Source organism: Microtus ochrogaster, chromosome 19, assembly GCF_000317375.1.
Source record: "Microtus ochrogaster isolate Prairie Vole_2 chromosome 19, MicOch1.0, whole genome shotgun sequence".
Taxonomy (NCBI): Eukaryota; Metazoa; Chordata; class Mammalia; order Rodentia; family Cricetidae; genus Microtus; species Microtus ochrogaster.
Window position 1 is genome coordinate 18,246,401 of NC_022021.1, and position 19,455 is coordinate 18,265,855.

The 19,455-nt window shown below is 42.2% G+C and overlaps 1 protein-coding gene across 1 annotated transcript in view; it reads left to right on the forward strand.

Annotated features, from left to right (window-relative positions):
• Adgrv1 (adhesion G protein-coupled receptor V1) overlaps positions 1-19,455 on the forward strand; it is a 549,406-nt gene that overhangs the window by 522,509 nt on the left and 7,442 nt on the right. Inside the window, exons 88-89 of the mRNA XM_026783832.1 lie at positions 11,546-11,734; positions 14,321-14,498. Coding sequence (XP_026639633.1) covers positions 11,546-11,734; positions 14,321-14,498 — 367 coding nt within the window. The remainder of the gene's footprint in view (positions 1-11,545; positions 11,735-14,320; positions 14,499-19,455) is intronic.

The window sequence follows — 19,455 nt, forward strand, 5'->3', positions numbered from 1 at the left end:
AATCATTTCACACAATGGAAATAGAAGGAACAAATTGTTCCTATGAGGCCACAGTCACCCTGATCACCCTGATACCCAAACCAAAGAAAGACTCAACCAAGAAAGATAATTACAGACCCAGTTCACTTATGAACATTGATAAAAAAAAAAAAATACTCAACTGCTGTAGCCAGCACAGCTTGGATAGCCAAGACTGGCGGGAGTGGGGGTGCCAGGATTGAGACATGGAGACTTCCTTTCAGGTGGAAGAACAACAAGCTTTATTTTGCCCAGGAAACTTTTATACCTCTACTCTTTCTGTGGAGACCCACTGGCCAGAAAAAAAAAAAAACCCACAAACATCCTTGTCAATTACGGACCACAAGGAAGTTCCCCTGCCAGTCAGGAGGAGTGAGGGCAGCTGGATCACAGCAACTCCCCTCTGTTTTATTTTAAACTGTACCTGTCTTGTTACTTTGGGTGGAATATCTTGCCTGTCATGGGGAATAGCCCTCTAATATTCCCTGTCTTTTGTGGCATCCTGCCCCCAAAGTATTGCCCTTTCATGGCTACCCAGACACATAGCCCTAAACCAAGTATCCTTAGGACTGACAGTGCCAAGAAGCCAGACCAGTGCTGCAACCATCTAGCATGCACTAACCAGGTGGTAAAATTAACAAAAGCAGTATTCCAAACCCCTCTCTTATGACGGTTAAGTTCCATAACGGTAGCAGAAGCATGCAATACAGTGCCAGGAGTAATGCACACAACATGATAAATGCTAGAACATGTTAGCCATTGAAAAGTCCAAAGATTGTCCACTTGGACTTGAACCAGAGCCACTTGTTGATTCAAGGTCAATATGCTCAATGGAATGTGTCCATTAAGATCATTTTGAATGTCCAAAGCATTGCTGACTCTTTCAGCCATCTGGTTGATAGTCTCAACCGTCTGCGCACTCTGGGAAAGAGTAACTCAGACGTCAGAATCTGCGATGGCAGAGATAGCAATAACGGCTATCACAGCTATGGTGATTCCAAGGTCTCTCTTCTGCAGATCTTCTGTAGTCTAGCACTTGTTGCCATACAGCTGTGGTGATTCCAAGGTCTCTCTTCTGCAGATCTTCTATAGTCTAGCACTTGTTGCCATATTTGCTGACACTCCTGACACTACCGTGGTGAGGCTGGGCCCTGACTGGGCCAGGCCAACATGCCTAGCAAAGCTCTGCTCTGGGTCCCACACTCTGTCTGGGTCTAAACTGCTGCATGGAGCGAAGCAGAACTTAGGGAAGCAGGCTCACTGCTTCTGCTCCAGAACCATTGAAGGGGCCCCATTTTAACAATCTTTTAGGGAATTTGGGCGTCATCAACCAGTCTGACTACTTCCTGCTGAGTGGGGGTGCTGCATTCTTGGGGGTATTTTATATCAACATTCCAGGGGGGCTCGGTGATTCAAACCACATAAATTTGCAATGAATCCACAGGTTCTCATTCTCTGTGGAGACAAAAGCAGAACCTCTTTTCCAAAGCATCAAATCCTTAGGCCCATATTTTAAAGTCAAAATACTTTTCTTAGCAGTTCCCAGAATCAAATGTCTTTCTCTAGTCCAGAACACAAAAGACAACACAATAAATACAATAACATACATCTGTACACATTCTATCTTTTTGAGGCCTTCAATCCACCCTCCTGCCTCCTCTTTCTTACTTCCCTACTGGCCAGTCTTCTGGAGGGCATCCCTCAGAGCATCTCTGGGGATGAAGAAACATATCCTTTTATTCTGACTTGGCTTGTTCCTAGTCTGGAATATTTAAGCCCCCTCCTGTACAAAATCTTCGGCTGTCTTCCTTGTTACTTCTTTGCCCTGTTGCTTTAAGAGTTTCAGTTACTTTTTAAGGCCTTTCAATTCACCCTCCTGCCTCTTCTTTATACTAGCTAGTCTTTTGGAGGATGTCCCTCAGAGTATCTCTGGGGATGAAAAATAAAAACACTACCTTTCCCAATATGCTCCTCGTTTTAGCTGGCAGGCAGAGCAACCCATTTCATGGATTCCCCACTTTCCAGATCTCCACATTACCCCGCCTGCATGGCCTGGATGCCAAGACTGGCAGGGTGTGGTGGGGTGCCAGGTTGAAACACGGAGGCTTCTTTTCAGGTGGAAGAACAGCAAGCTTTATTTTGCCCAGCAACCTCTTAATACCTCTACTGCTTCCGTGGAGACCCACCAGCCAGAAAGAACACAAACATCCTTGTCAATTACAGACCATAAGGAAGTTCCCCTGTTGGTCAGGGGGAGTGAGGGCAGCTGAATCACAGCACTCAATAAAATACTAGCAAACTGAATCTAAGAACACATCAAAAAGATCATACACCATGACCAAGCAGGCTTCATCCCAGAGATGCAGGAATGGTTTAACATATGAAAATCTGTCAATGTAATTCACCATATAAACAAACTGAAAGAAAAAGGAAAACACATGATCATCTTGTTAGATGCTGAAAAGCCTTTGACAAAATCTAACACCACTTTATGATAAAAGTCTTGAGAAGATCAGGGATACAAGGGATATACTTAAATATAATAAAAGAATATACAGCAAGCATATAGCCAACATCAAATTAAATGGAAAAAAACTCAAAGTGATATCACTAAAATCAGGAACAAAATGTCTACTCTCTCCATACTGATTCAATATAAAACTTGAAATTCTAGTTAAAGCTATAACTAAAGGAGATCAAGGGGATACAAATTGGAAAGGAAGAAGTTAAAGCATTTGTATTCGCAGATGGTGTACATAAGTAACCCCAGAAACTCTACCAGGGAACTCCTACAATTGCCCTTATTTTTCAAAGCTTGTGTCAAGCTAACATAAAGTTGGCTAGCACACCTACTGCTTCCCAGCCTATAGGTTGGACGGTCATCTGTCTCAGGTTAATTCGGTGACTGAATCAAGACTGGCAGTAGACAATTTTCAGTTGTAGATCATTTCTATGTAGAAGGAAGCTGGCTAAAATGTAGATTTTGTTTAAAGTTGGGGTAACTGATAGCTGTCCTGCATAAACTAAGATAGTATGGATAAGCCAGGCCTGTGGGGAGCAGTTGCTAGTTTTCCATGTAGATCACCATCATAACAATTGTATGAAAAGGGCGTGTGTGTGTGTGTGTATGTGTGTATGTGTGTATGTGTGTATGTTTGGGTGGTGATGGGAAGAAAGATGCTGGCTCAGCACACTCACTGAGGAACCAGAAGCAAGTCAGGATAGCCACAAGCAAAGTAGAATCCAAGGTCACTCTAGTGATTCCTAAGCCATAAATTCAACCTTCTGTCTGGTTTTTTGTTTTGTTTGTTTGTTTGTTTGTTTTTCTTTTATGATTACAAAGGAAATATATGTCTTTACATAATTACCAGGTTTTGGGAAAAATCTACGGAATGTAGTTTTCAGGAATTTAATATCCAAGATTGAGAGTGTACTTCCGAGTGGTAAGATTTACTATTAAAAAAAACTTTTAATCTCTGTATTTTCTTCCTTTTTTCTTTTTGTCATTAAACATGAACTTAGTTTGCCTCAGGTTTTTTATATTTAATGAAAGTATTTGTGGATTATTCAAGTTTTGCTACTAATGACTCCATATGGCATCTACAGAACCCCCATTTTACTGATAAGAAAATTGGGACAAAATGACATCAAGTCATTTGTACCTACTAAACAATTTCTTTATCATCAGATGTCAGCTGATTAAGATATTAACAAATAGTATCTCCATAATATAATATCCTAGTTATTAATTGAAAATTATTGTTTATGTCTCGTTTGTGTGGTATCACATCTGCAAGTGTCAAGTCTCCAGGGTTCTAGCTTAAGGAATATTTATCTGCTAGTGAAACTTGTCAGCTGTCTCCTTGGGCTGCTGTGGCAGCTGCCCCATGTTAGGAGCTTCCTGGAGTCTGTCACTGTATTCCAACTGATTCATGCAGAAATGCTGAAAAACAAAAGCCTTAAGTTGGGTTTGATATTTAATTAACCACACTATCATGAAACGAATCATTTCTTTAAAGCTGATTTATATGATTCTTTTCCTTTACAAACAATATAAAATCTAGAAGCCCAGGACATGTGTCTTTAGCAGCTACGTGGCAGATATCAATCATGAACACCAATACTGAACGTTTCCGTGGGTTCATGTCCATCAGAGAAGGGCTGACGCTTCTGGGAAGACACCTACAGTGCTCTTGCAAAGCAGATGACTGGTGATGCACAACATCCCTCCACATCTCCTGCCAGATGGAGAACCTGGTTCTGTCAGCTCTTTCAAGAACTTCAACTCTGGGCTATACAGTCTTTCACTGTGAATAAGAACAAGAATGACAGAAGTTGGTAGTATCTATAGGAGTAAAACCAACCACAAGTGCCCACTTAGGTATCACACTGAAGGATATGCAATCTTGAGTCAGGTTACCCTTCTAATCGAAAGATACCTTCTTATCAGCACTGAGCATATTGCGTATTTTAGCCTCCCACCATCAGCCTCTCTGTGGTTGCTGTGCTCTGTCTGGCTGTATCAGTTGCACCTGAACACATGCCTCGTTCACTTCCTCCTTGATATCTGTTTATGACAACACAGAGCATGTCATGCCTGTAGAACAAGACCTTCTTTTTGCATCTGTACAGTTGTGGCTGTCTTCTGTCCTGACCTGATCGACCAGTTAGGTGTTTCTTGTTTGTGTCCCTGGTAATTCTTCCTGCTGTGTCCTCCAACTCTTTAGTCCTGTGTTCTGAGCTCTTTTCTCTGCAGAGTGTTTTCCAGAAACAAAACAACAAAGGACTCGTCATGAACGTCATGTACTCATACGGCTCGGGCATCCCCACCACACAGCTGTCCTCTACACTTAGGCCTCTGACCTTGCCTGCTCTCCTCTCTTCCAGTCTGGCTCTTCAAATATGCCAGACATGTTCACTTCAAACTTGTAAGAAATTTAGTTTGCTGCCGCGGGCAACTGATCTCCTCTCTCTCTTCTCCACTTTCACCAGGCTATGCAATGTTCCTGCCTCGTCTTCATGGCGACAGTCTTCTTAGGTCACCACCACTGAATGACTACGTAGGACTCTACACACTAACGGTTGACGCAACTTGAAGGATGGTGGTGGAGACTGTTGGAAAGGTTTAGGCTAAGTTCCTGACAGTAACTACAACACTTCTCAGGCTGACACAGGAGGAATCCAAGTTTGAGGCCAGCCTGGGCTACATAGCAATTTTCAGCCTATCCTAGACTTCTTAGTAAGACTCTGTCTGCCTTAATTACTGTTACATTGCTCTGAAGAGACACCATGACCAAGGCAGCTTATCAATGAAAGCATTTAATTGGGGCTTGCTTACAGCTTCAGAGGGTTAGGCCTAACCGTTGTGAGGTGAGTGCAGTGGCAGGCAGGCGTGGTGCTAGAGCAGAAGCTGAGAGCTCACATCCTGACCAATAGGCAGCAGGCAGAGAGAGAGAGACAGACAGACAGACAGAGAGAGACAGACAGACAGATGGAGACAGAGATAGTGGTGTGTGTGTGTGTGTGTGTGTGTGTGTGTGTGTGTGTGTGCAGAAGCACACGTGCACCTGGGCCTTGCCTGGGCTTTTGAAACCTGAAAGCCCACCCAGAGGCACACCTCCTCCAAAAAGGCCACTCCTCCTAATCCTTCCTAAACAGTTCACCAACTAGGGAAACAGACATTAAAATCTATGAGCCTTTGGGGGCCATTCTCATTCAAACCACCATACTGCCTCAGGAAAAAAAAGTCAAAACCTATTTATAAGTGAGCTGGAAAGATGATTTAATAATTAAGAACACTAGTTGTTCTTCCAGAAGACCTGAGTTCATGGTGGCTCACAACCATCTGTAGCCCAAGGGACTGAACGCTCTCCTCTGGTCGCTGATGGTATACAGGTATATTTGCAGGGAAAAGGCACCCCGTACACACAAGATAACTTTAAAAAAAACTTTTAAAATTGTTTAAAAATTATTTCTATGGCTATCCAGGAGAGGAAAGAAGAGAGTGAGGGGAGGTTGGGGGAGCAGGCCAGAGAGCATAGAAAGAAAGCGGACAAGAGCAAACAAAGTACATGCAAGTGTGGCATATCGCAGTGAAACCCAGGAGTGTGTCTAATTAATAAGTGTTAATTTTAAAGTCCTCATACTAACATTCGAACAGTTACAGTACAATTTGGAATTTAATAGTTTTGAATGTTTTCACTTATTAAAAATAGATTATTTTCTCTATATAATCAATCTATCTTGACTATAGTTTCCCCTTCTTCCCAGTCCCTGTCCTTATCCCCTCCCTCCAGGTCCACTCCCTTTCTGTCTCTCGTTAGTAAAGAACAGGCTTCTAAGAGTCAACGGCTTGAGAATTTTACACCCCAGTACTATATATTATATCATTTCTCCTCCTCCTTCCTACTCCCACTCATCTGGTGTCCTCCCCAAGCCCACTCCAATTCATTATTTTTCCTAATTATTTTTACTTATCTAGAAATAATGGCATTTAGAAAATACAGCCTGCTGGGTCCCTTTAGTGGTGCTCTTGTGTGTATGTGTTTAGAGATGACCACTTGGGATGGATAACCTATTAATGCACTCATCCCTGGAGAAAACAAAATACTCCGCTCATTTACAGCTCACTTCAGTTCTTTCCTCCTTTTTATGATTACAGCTTGTCATTTTGTTCTCAGATTTCACCCTTGTTCTGTGTCTGTGAGCTCCATCGCGGCCCCGATTGGCCACCTCCCCTGGTATCTGCCCCTCGGTCCTTCCACACAGCTTACTTTGTAGTTTGGAAACTATTCTAACCTGAGGACTCCTGGGGTTTGTGGTATCAGCAGTTTGTGTTCTTGTAACTTGGAGCAAATTTAATTTATAGTTTCTCTCTCATGTCTGCCTCCTGGTAAGTAGATTAATGATTGGTTTGTGCTCTGAACTTTGAGACCTGATAGCAATACCATGGAAAGGGGAGAGGCTCAGCCACAAAGGACTTGAGAAGAAAGACTACAGAGTGCAGGTTGCTCACCTTAAGAAGAGGTTACTGAGCCATGGCCTAATAATTATGTTTTGATTCATGAATATTTATCACAGTGAGAATACTGACCAAATATTTCTTCATCCATGACACTCAGAGGAATGTACCCTGAAATTACAGGCAGGGATTAAAGGAAGGACATATTATCTGCCTCCTAAGTATTTATGATTAAAAACTGTTCAGACTGTTGTTCCTAAGAATTGTTCGGTTTAGAATAGACATTTGTCTAGACCTGAAAAGGGAAGACCTGCAGTCAACCAGAGCTGCAGACATGCCTGAAGCCAGCTCACTTTTTTTTCAGTGTACTAGTTCTGAAAGCTCCTTACACTAGACGGCTTAGAGCAGAACTTGATGGACCCCCTCCCGACACCCCCTCCCGACCCCCCCTCCTGCCCTCCTGTATACTGGGTAGTGTAGCGAGAAGTGTTTGCCCCCTACATGACTAAGTATCAATTACCCTGGCTAATCAACAGTCCTCAGAATGAACTCATTGTTTCCTTTCTCTGTTTATTTGATGTACAGATTGAACTACAGATCTAATTACAAGTATAAACACTAACAAAATCAATTTTTAGTGTAAAAAGTAAAAGCTTCAAAATGAAGAAACTAAGGATGAAATTCCTACTTCTTTCATTGGTAAAAAAATAATATATGTAAATGCAGAAACCCTGTATTTGTCTCCAGCTTTGCCATTTGCTAAATTCTATCTTCTTTGCTGCCATGTTACTGGTGATTCAGAATATAGCTGGTCAGAGTCCTAGAACAGTCCTAGAAAAAGTCCAGAAAGAAGGGATCACAGTGGCTTTCTGTGTCTGCCTAAACGAGAGGGAGAGCAGAGGCCTTGAGGGAAAACTAGCCACAGGAAGGAACCATAGGAAACTGCGCGGCTAGTCTCCGCAGAAGGGACACCGCCAGGCAGTATAGCAAAGCAACCGGCTCCCAAGAGACGCCCACCGGAAGAGCCCACGCCCCCACCCTCCCCAACTGTTTGCTCCTTCTCCCAGGAAGATGACCTCTGCACAGGGCATGTAGAATGGAAAGACTGAACGGTAGAAGAATCTGGCCAAACCACTACCAAATGGTCCAGCTATAGTTACAAAAGAATCAAAGGGCGGAACCTAGCTGGTCCCTCAGGCCCACCTCTGTCTTCACGCCTTCCCACACTCTCCTGCTGACGACAGTTCAAAATCTTGGTCTCTGGTTTATCAATTATTTCTTAAGTCCCTCCTTTAAGTCAGAGACTATATTATAAATCATCAGTTCTCAACCTGTGGGCCGTGATCCCCTTGTGAGGGTCATTTCACAAGGGTCGCATATCAGATATCCTGCCTATCATATATTTACATCATGATTCATAATAGTAATGAGATTATATTTATGAAGTATCAATGAAATCATTTTATGGTTGGGGGTCAGCACAACATGAGGTCCCAGCATTAAAAAGACTGATAACCACTCTTTCAAACACAACAGAGAGATGAACCTTGCCTCTTATTGTCTCAGAACTTGCAGTTTAAAAGATTTCTTGGATATTCCAAATGTGTGGGTTTAAGAAAGCCTAATTCTGCTGGTGCTGCCTTGTCCGCCCCATCTCTGAAAGGGGAGTGGCACTACTTCACAGAGAAGCTTGCGGCACCCTCAGCCGGGAATCTTTATGCTTTGAAGACGTTGGAGAAAGGCCTGAGAGGAGAGTGTCCAAAGAGAGGAGCCAAGCCACCTCCCACCTTCCTGTTCTAGCCAGTTTTTTTTTTTTTTAATTTATTTCCAGCACTTCTTGTTAAACTTGTGACCTGGGACACGAAGAACTCACAGAACTGGTGGCAAGGACAGCTGAGATCCTTGCCTTCCCTGGTCTTCCTAAAGACTCCTCTGTGGTTAAGCACACACCCCCTGCTCTTGCAGAGGACCTGGCTGTGCTCCGCACCACCCACGTAGCGACTCAGGAATGCCTGTGACTCCAGTTCCAGGGAAGCCAGCACCCTCTTTTCCCCTCTGTGGGTTTCCACATGCATGGGATGCAAATAAATCCATGAAGGCACATACAAATAATAAATAAATCTTTAAAAATAGAGTTATGAGAATATATAATCCTTTAGACTATATGATTTCACTTGTGGCTCACTGAATACTGACTAATAAGCTGAAATTCCTAGATCAAAAGAAATATAGAATGGGGCTTGATGTTATAGTCAATCCAGGTATAAAGATTTTTAAAGCATTTTCATGACTGTAGGAGGGCAATGAAATAAAACAGCAACACAGAGACAGAATTGGCTTCCCTGTGAATGCCAGGAGGTGCAGGTGAATGGGATCTGGAGCACAGGAACTTGCTCCGTGGTGGGGGCGGGGTATTGTGTCATTTGTGAGCAGTTTGAGCATCAGAACCACGCATGCCTCAACCTCGCACCTCAGTGCCTGGCAATATGCACAGTGAATGTGCACCGTTCCACAGCCTGACAGTCCAGGCGACTCCTGAAGTGGCTTCACACATCCCTGCAGCAGGAGCCTGCACTCAGCATTCAGTGGTTGGAAGGGGAACTTGTTTTTACCCTGAGGTCAGAAACTTCCACCGCTGAGGACAGCGGATTATGGAAGCCCCTCTTCTCTATTTGTACAGCTTGGCCCAGACCAAGCAAGAGTCATTTAAAGATAATCTGCACCCTTTCCTTCTTAATTTAGCCATGTTTGTGTTTCCCAGGGCACGTCTAAAAGTCTCAAATATTTACTGTATACTTCCATGCTTTTAAGAAAAAGAAATGTGGTTTGCGAATGTTGTTCTGTTCAGCAGGCAGAGCTTTTCCTGGCACACGAAAGGCTGCGTTTGAAAACAAACAGGAGGAAGACTGTTGGGCTTTAACAGATGGGTCCTTAGAGATGGGTTTTAAAGCACAGGTTTGGTTTCCTTATCCAGCTTTTAACCTGTCACTTCTCAACACTTACAGTGACCCTGAAAAATAAATCAGTAACATTTGCACAGTTTTTAAGGCTGACACTTTAATTTTTTTCCTGTTTTGTCTATCGCCATGGCCAATGTAATTAGGTCATAGTCATGTGAGAAGCTAGTTGTGTGAGAAAAATGTTGGATGAGCATGAGTGTTTTCAGGAAGATGTTGTTTCTATTAATGTGTACTTGAAACTAAATCACGGAGCCTACGTAATTTGGAATATGAATGTCTCTCCGAAAGAACCGTTGAACCGAATTCAAAAGGAAATGTATGCTTCTGCTTGCTCTTGTGAGATGATTACAGCAATTAGTTTAAAAAATATGTTTACCATGTACAGCACTGCTTTGTAAACATGCTTAGTTGTGGAGACAGTTGAGAAGCTGTCTCCCCAGTAGGAGAACAGTCGTGACCCTCACGGTCCTCCCAAGACCTAAAGAGACCAAATGCTGACCCGTGTAGCATGCTCTGTCCCCTCGGTTCACGTAGGTAAAGCATCGCTTGTGACTGCTGGGCCACGGTGTTTCCTAAAAAACATTTTGCTATTTATACCAGTAGGTAGATATTTTGGGTGTGTACAGTTGCTATTGCTTCAGTACCTTAGAACCATGGAGAGTACAAACTCTATACAGCATTGACACTTATATTTCTGGAAAATTTTTATATGTTATTCCATTTCTTCTATAATTAGCTGAGTTTATTTTTACCTTTCTTGATTAACAATTTTAGTAACAGATATTCTTCCTTGCATTAAAATTTTTAATACCAAAACCACCGAGGACACATTTAAGGTATTTTATTGTCTAAATAAAATGTCAGAGTGGGGCCGAGGAACACACTGCTTTGGAAAGCAGTCATACAGTAGAGCACGTGTGGAAATCATGACGAAAAGGAGTGTAACGAGCAAAACACAAACAAAAACCAGTCCCTTCTTGTGACGGAAGCAGAGCAATTATCAAGAGGTTGAGCACGTTGTTGAGGGATTTGAAGGGCTAACGGCTTTTGAAGAATGCACGAGATAGCACTGTTGCTCTTGGGAAACATTTATGGAGAAGCATGAATTGCTAAATCTTAAACAATCCACAGTCCCTATGTAGTGACTTGGTTCCAAGTAACAGAAGTAGATGAGGTGCACACAGGGTGTCAAGCGTCACTTACTTGGCTCTCTCCAGATACACGGAAAGTAAGTGGAATACCTCAATTACTAAATAGGCATTCGGTGGGAGATGAATAAAAATAAAGCACAGGAGGTTTGCCTTCTAAAACAAGATGAATATAGCTCAATAATAAATTTCTGTAATTTATTTCATGCGTTAGTAGGCTACATCCAGAGTTACTAAATATATTCAAAGGAAAATGACTGATGAGCGCCCAGTCTTCCTAAGCAGCCTTGATGATCATTTTGTGACTTGGAATTCCCAGCATGCTCTCTAGTCTGACTGCTGGCACACTCAGTTGCTCCTAGATCCTGAAGATGACCAGCTAGCTTACTGCTGTGTTTAGGCTTCAGCTCTGCTGGCCAGACTGCCTTTGACATACCAATGCTTTTTTCTTTTTATAGGGACTGTATGTTTTTGTGGTTTATTTCATTTTACACAACCAAACATGTTGCCCCATGAAGGCCAGCTACACGGTGGAAATGAATGGTCACCCAGGACCTAGCGCTGCCTTCTTCACTCCCGGGAGCGGAGTGCCTGCAGCTGGAGAGATGAACAAGTCTACACAGAACCTCATCAACGCCATGGAAGAGGTGTGTCCCCGGCCCCACCCTGACACCCTCTCACCTGCTGACCAAAGTGAAGACAAAAGATGCTAACCAACTTTTGAGCCCATCCCTCTGTGCGGTGGCATTTGAAGGATCTTAATTAGTTATTTTTCTGTCCTGTGAGCCACATGGACCAGCCATTTTTATTGAGAAATTAAAGCAAAATGTGTCATTTCCTTCAAAACCTTCAAATCTGATATGACAGGAAGTGAAAATGTCTAAGAAACACTTTTAAAATACCATTCTTCCTAAAATCACACTCGAAGTCATCCTTATCTGCGTCTCCCCGCACAGTTCTTTAATCCCAACGAAGAGAAGCAAACAGGCAGGCACTCCTTTCTGTTTAAATCCACCAGTCAGTCTAAAGCAGAGCTCAGAGGCTGTTTCAGGCACTCCTGAAAAATCTAGGCCGGATTTCCTTCACAAAATCTGCTTCCCACTGCTGGCTACATTATTCTGTCCATATACGTTTGATTTCCTGAGTCTGACTCACATACCCTCCACCCCCACCTTTTTGCAAAGTGTTAGTCTGGACTGTTAAGCACACCTGAATACATCTATCCTAGAAGAGGCAGTGAGGCACAGCCCTCACCACTGTTCAGCTTTGCGATGTGCTTGGCTGCATGCCTTGTGAATGAAAGAAGCAGGTGTGTTTCTTACTTTCATACAAATGCATGAAATTAAGAATCATATTATTGAATAAGAAATATTGATAGGATGATAGATGGATAGACAAATAGATGATGATAGGTAACTGTTAGACAGTTGCTAGAGATATGATAGACAAAGACAGAAAGACAGATAGATGATAGATAGATAGATAGATAGATAGATAGATAGATAGATAGATAGATAGATAATCTATCTGCCCAGAGATACCTTATGTGGGATGTACTTCAATTTAAAATTGAAGCAAATGGTTACAATGTCATTACTGTGTATAACCTTTTTATTTGAATAAAAAATTACTATAAAGAATTATCAATTCAGAATGGATAAGCATACATTGGATAAAAATGGTTGGCAGGGCTCATAGGTAGGAGATAAATAAAAGTGCAGATTAAAAAGAATGTATTTTGTCTGTCAGATGAATAAGTTTAAGAAGGATGTTTAAAAATTGAGATATGCCAGAGCTAGAGAGATGGTTAGCAGTTAAGAACACTTGCTGCTCTTACAGAGGACCCAGGTTTAATTCCCAGCTCTTACCCATGGCTTACAACTGTCTATAACTTCAGTTCCAGTTCCAATACTCTCTTCTAGTCTCTGTAGGGACCAGGCATTCACATGGTGCAAAGCACACATGCAGGCAAAGCACTCATACACATATCATAAAAATAAATAAGTCTTCAATTTTTTAAGAAAGAAAAACATTGAGATATGTCTTTAGTACTTTGATATTGAAATCTGGTACCATTTTATATGCCATATATTTTTGAAACTGAGTTATTTTATCATAACTAGTGACCAAAAGGCCAGCAGGAGTGTTTTTAAGATCCATTGGTCTTGTTGAATCATTACCAATTTAGCATTTGTCCAGCTCTGACCTGTCTTGTGAAATATCTTTTAACTATGTGTAGCTGAATGAAAGTAACTAGCATTACAGATCTAGTTTGTCATTTACTCAGTGACACTGTAAATGTCCCAGGGACAAATGTACCCAGAAGCTGCAGTATCGGAGAACTTAAATATGAACTATTCTTGTCACTGAAAACAGTTCTGTAGAACAATGCTGTCCTCGATGCCTGGACTCGTGGTGACGATCATCTGAGGTTTCACCTTCTCTCAAGTTCATCTCTGAGGTTCTTGGTTTCCTCTCCTCAGTATGAAGTGTCCCTGAAGTCTCAGCAGACCCTTACGTCCAAAGGCCACAGCTGTGACCCTCCGGTTCCTGGGCTGGAGCCATTGCTTGAGTGTTCCTCTGGGGTGTTGCACAACTGCATAGCTTAAAGTCTGTCTGCATTCCTCAGAGGCTCAAAATTGGCTGTGATCCAGCTGTCAATGAGAGACTGCGGGAGACGGTCTAAAAAGCCAGCAAGAGCAGGGAAGGGCGGGGAAAAGAAGGATTAAGGGTTCATTTGCCACTAACCTGGTTTGCCAGTAACCTAGAAAGGCAGGAATACATTTAATTGTCTCAGAACAGAACTCCTTTAAGCGTATAGTCAAAAGCAAAGAAGGATTTTGATAAATTCCCTTTAGTTCAATGTGTTCTTTGTATACTGGCCCCAATTAAAATATATTTCAGATTAATAATTTGGAGGGTTCTTCTGAATTTCCTTAATACACATTTTACAAATAAATAGAGAAATAGTTTTATCTCCCCATATATGGTATCATAGCAATCTACATGTGATTTTGAGAAACTGTCAAATCATGGGGTTATACTAGCTTGAGGAGAGGCATGCTTTTCTGAAGAACAAACACAAAATGCAAGCTCATAAAAACAATTCAATAGGCCATCCATAGTTTTTAATGAAATGCAAAAAAAATTGTTGCAAAAATGGGCTTCAAAATTACTGCATACATTCATGTTATCAATTGTCACGTTCTTCTGCTCTTGCCCTAATCCAAAAGGTACCATCTGACTGGGAGAGAGCATCCTTGCAGCAGACCAGCCAGGCAAGCCCTGATTTGAAGACAAGTCCCCAGAATGGTACCTCATTCCCTTCTTCTGGAGGATATGGGCAGGGGGCCCTGGTAGCTGATGAAGAGTCCCAAGAGTTTGATGACTTGATATTTGCATTAAAAACTGGTATGTATAAACGAACCCGCAACTGGCATTAGAAACTGGCAGCCTGCGAGCCTGTTCCTTTCTCTCCCCTTCCCTGAGAGCGCAAACGCACTGTCAGCCACGGCATGTCCTGATTCTCATGACCCATGTCTGATCCCAGTCAAGCCCTAGGATATTCTGTTCCTAGCATCAAATATAACACAGCCAAAAATAATTTACGATTTGCTTTTAACAAAGAAAACAACATATCCTAACTAAATGTAAATATCTGTGTCCTAAAATCTGGCTAGAACACCAAGAACTTAGTACGTCGGATTCAATATAAGGAAGCTCGCTAAAGGAGTTTGCCTCTGATATGCAAAAAGTGAAAAAAGAAAAAGAATGTTATTCATGAAGACGTATTTCATATACATTCAGAAGTCATGCAACAAACATGTATATGTCTGCAGTTTTCAAGGTGTACAATCACATGTCGTATTTTATTGAGTGTGTGTGTGTGTGTGTGTGTGTGTGTGTGTGTGTGTGTGTGTTCAGTTCCACTCAATCTATAACCCTAGTGGATAATTCCTATATAGAGAGCAATAAGATCCTAAAGACCCCAACACATTACCTAAAAATGGAGAAAGTGAGAAATCTGACTGAAGTCACATGTTAATGAATGCCATTCTTTTTCATGTGTAAATGGTCTTCCCACCCCTGTGGCAGACCCATGACTGAAACATGAAAGGGTGGTTTCTTTTGGCTGATGATTTCAGAGGTTTCAGTCCATGGTCAGCTGGCTCCCTTGTTTTCAGGCCCAGGACAAAGTAGAAATATCAGGGAAAGGCATGAGGAGAAGTCGTCACTGTCTGGCAACCCAAGTATAAAAAGAGTAGATGGAAGGGGCCAGGGTCAAGACGTCCCCTTCAAAGGCATGCTACCAACATCATGTTTTTGGGTTCCACCTTCTTGATATTCATTCAGTTTTTAAAAATATCAGTGAATGACACTATTGACTAGGCCAGAGTGAGTTCCCTGATTTTAAAATGACCTTACAGAAAACCCTGAAAGGAGTGCTTTGCTAGGGGCCTATGTTACTTCTCAGTCTGATCAAGTTGGCAATGAATATTAGCCGTCACAGTAGTTTAGCTTAGATACATTATGCACCATAACTCTATTGTGAATATTAATCATTTTAGAGTTTTCCAAGTCCTATAAGCAGTTTTTAAACATTTTCTTTTTCAAAAAAAAAATTGAAGTATTCCTATTGTAAAAGTAGTAATAACGTTTTTAAAAAGCAAGAAGATACAGTTACAAAGAAGAAGCTTCTAAAATGCTTACTTAAAAATGTTTCTGTGTAAAGTAGCTTGATTTTTCTATGACCAGATATTCCTTTGGTAAAGTATTTTTGTCATCACAAAATTAATCTCTTACATCTTGAGAATGACTGGAACAACCCAGGGACTATATCTCAATTTGCATTCCATATTAGGGTCTCATTATTAAAAACAGTAAGACCACAAAGCACATCACTGTCCCCCGGCCCCTCCCTATGCCCACACCCAGAATGCCACACTGCCCTTGTGCCCTTTTGAGAAATGACAAATCCAACTGAAATGAGAACAAACTCACCCATTCATACTCAATAGGTGCTGATACTCAAATGACAGCAGAGGGACCTTTCAAAACATGAATGATCAAATGGATGAAAAACACAAAACCTGGGACTATTGTGGAGGAATAGACACAAGAGTTAAAGAAGAATAAAATAAATAATCAAGAAAATTGTAGAGTTTTGTAATCAAGGGACAAAGCTCTCTCAGTTGAAGAATGTGTAGTGTTTAAACAGGAAAGGAATGGAGGAAGGGCATTACACACTCAAGGACTAAAGAAAAATGTCAGCCTTAGTGTGAAGCTTGTTTGTGGAAAACATCATTAAGGAGGAGAAGGAACAGTGGCCTGAGTAGGCTGAGACAGTCTCACAGGGGCGTTGCTCACACTGTCAGCAACCAAAGCAATGAGGAGTGGAAGCGAGCACACCTCTCTGGCTGCTTGTAGTTGGTCCTCAGGGAGCAACCCCTGCCAGGGTGCTTCGGGGAGACTATAGATTCACAGCCCACATGAGCACTTTGACAGTTCTAAAGTGTAGTAGGAGGGAGCTACTTGTTCGTCCGTCAGCCCGACTAGCTTAGCCCCAAAATAATCACACAGAAACTGTATTAATTAAAACACTGCTTGACCCATTAGCTCTAACTTCTTATTGGCTAACTCTTACATATTAATTTAACCAATTTCTATTAATCTGTATATCACCACAAGGTCATGGCCGACCAGCAAAGTTTCAGCACGTCTATCCCTGGCGGCAGCCCATGACTCTGCCCTTCTTCCTCCCAGCATTTATTCCAGCTTTCCCTGCCTACCTAAGTTCTGCCTTGCTATAGGTCCAAAGCAGTTTCTTTATTCATTAATGGTAATCACAGCACACGGAAGGGACTCCCACCTCACTAAAAGTACTGTAGAAAGACCTACTTTATTGAATTTAACCTCGCACTTCTGGAATACAGTTAGTGGAAATTTCCTTTGGGGAGTACAGAACCCTTGGTGCTGTTTAGCATAATGTTAAAATGCTGTTTGGTAGTCCTAAGTAGTTGGGCATTTATAGTGAATCATGGAGGGTTTTTTGAGAAATAATAACTTTTTAAAAAGTATAAAGAGTAAATTGTAAGCAGTATCAGAAAGGCTGCAAAGACCTCAGAGTGGGCCAGGGTCATGAAAATAAGACCCCACATAGAAAAGGCCAATGAGAATGGAAGAGGGCAGGCCCTGAAGAAGAACAGGGACTGATAGAGACTTGTTTCTCACCTGATTGAGTGGTACAGAGCTTCCTTAGTGTGGTTTGCTGAGGGAAACTGGAGTACCTTGACGATAAACATTCCTCCTGAGTATTTATAAGGTTCAAAGTACCACTGGAGATGGTAGTATTTGAAATACATCAGAGCAGAGATTTTATTGGTAGTTTTGGGAATTATTAACTCTGAATTAGGAAAGGGGAAGAAGAGAGAAGAGAGGAACAGAAATGAAGAGAGACGTTAGAGAGAAAGGGAAGAAAAGAGAAGGGATGGAAAACAGGAACACACTAGATGATGCTTGCCTCTGTGTCAAAAGGGAGAAGTGTCCCACCAAGAAATTCTAGCAAATAAGAAAGGCAACTCTTATTCTTAAAAAATATACCTAGGGTTCCCCCGCCCGCCCGGCTGGCTCACAGCAAACTCCTGTGGGTCCCAGCAGTGCCGGGCGCCGGTGTACCCGAGCAAGTGGCTACAGTCGGCGGCGTTGGGGCCGGTGGCAGCGGGTCAGACATATAAACGCAGGAAATAGCCATGAATGTTTATTAAGAAAAGGGGGGGGGAGAGGGGGGGAAGAGAAGGAGAGAGGCAAAGCCCGTGTGTACACTGGGAGAGAACACAGGGAGAGAGACGATGGCGGGGCAGAGGTCAGAGGTTAAAAGGAGTGGGCGTGGCTAGGGCAGGGACCAAAAGAATAACATTCCCACATCTTGCTTTTAATAAATAAAAAGCAAATTAGACGCTCCAGTTTGAAGGAATTGGGGTGGCGAATTCTCAAGACTGCTTCCAGCTGATTGTGGGCATCGTCTTTGGGGGGGGCGCCAGAGAAGGCTGGGTGCTGGGAACATCCTGGCATAGCTGGTCTCTTTGTTTCTGACCGATGTCTGTGGCATAGAAATGTCTGGTATCTCTTATCCTGTTTAAGGTATTGGCAGAACAAAGAACAAAGTTAAATTAAGGGAAAAAAAATTAGGACCAGGGGATTGAGTTGAGGGGGATGTATCTGACCTGTTTAAGATGGATTCTTTAATTCGGCTCCCTGGAATTCACAAGAACTCCTTGGGTTTGTGAAAACAGAAGTTTTAGACATATAATGACTGTAGCACAAGAGATAAATTTGGTTTGAGATTTGTTTGATGAGGTCACCTTGCAAAACCTCTCAGCTGTCAAACTGTCAGAGATCTCTGAGAAGGATAAGATTTTACTTGAGTTACTGATTAAAAAATGACAGAGAACTTACTTGGTTGGCACCCAGAGCTACTCTTTTTGGATCCTCCATGGTCACTGAAGGTTGCACTTGAACTTTGCTGTTTAGTGCAGGGCCTGCCAGGCTCCAGAAGATCCTGTGGGCTAAGAAATCTGTAGGAAGACAGGCCTACCTTGACCTGAGCAGCTAGGCTGTTGATTCCAGTGATTTCGTCCACATCTAGAGGTCTTTACTTTAGATGAAAGGCAGGTTTGCCCAATGGTCAGTGCTCTGCAGTCGAAGCGAAATGCAGAAGGACGTTGTTCTGCGTGTATCTGTCTTCTGACTTCTTTGGAGGGAGCAGAGCTGCTGCTAGGAGCCAACCTGTCTCTTTTTTGTTGTTGTGAAAAGTTTTAATAATTAAATACTTAAATATCACATTCCCCAGATCTCTGAGCAGTTGGGGGCTGTTTATCAGGTATAACTATAGTATAGAATTTATTTGGAAAGTTGGGTCTGAGCTTGACCACACTGGCTCTCAACAGGTAAGATCTACATTTGTAAAAAGGCAGATGGAGGGAAAAAACTGCTTGTAATATAAGGTTAGTGGCAGAACTGACAATGGTAGAGAATAGCTTAAGAGTCTTAAAGGTACATAGCAGTTAAAAATATAAGACTCCGTTTTGTAATCTGAAATGAGATGTAATAAATAATTATTATGCGTAGAAAGAGTGAACAAGAATTGGTCAATGTGGATGCCTTTGACGGGCCCTGTCAAAGGCATTTAACCATTGCTCAAAACACATTCAACAGAGTTAGCATGAGGAGTTTAGTGAAAACTGAGTGAAGAGGCAGGGTAAAACTGGGAGAGTGTGGTCACGTGGTCTGGCCCTCAGCCAAGATGGCGACCACCACGTGTGGTCTGCTGTGTTAGAGAGCCCGCCATGCCACAATAAAAGCCGCACAG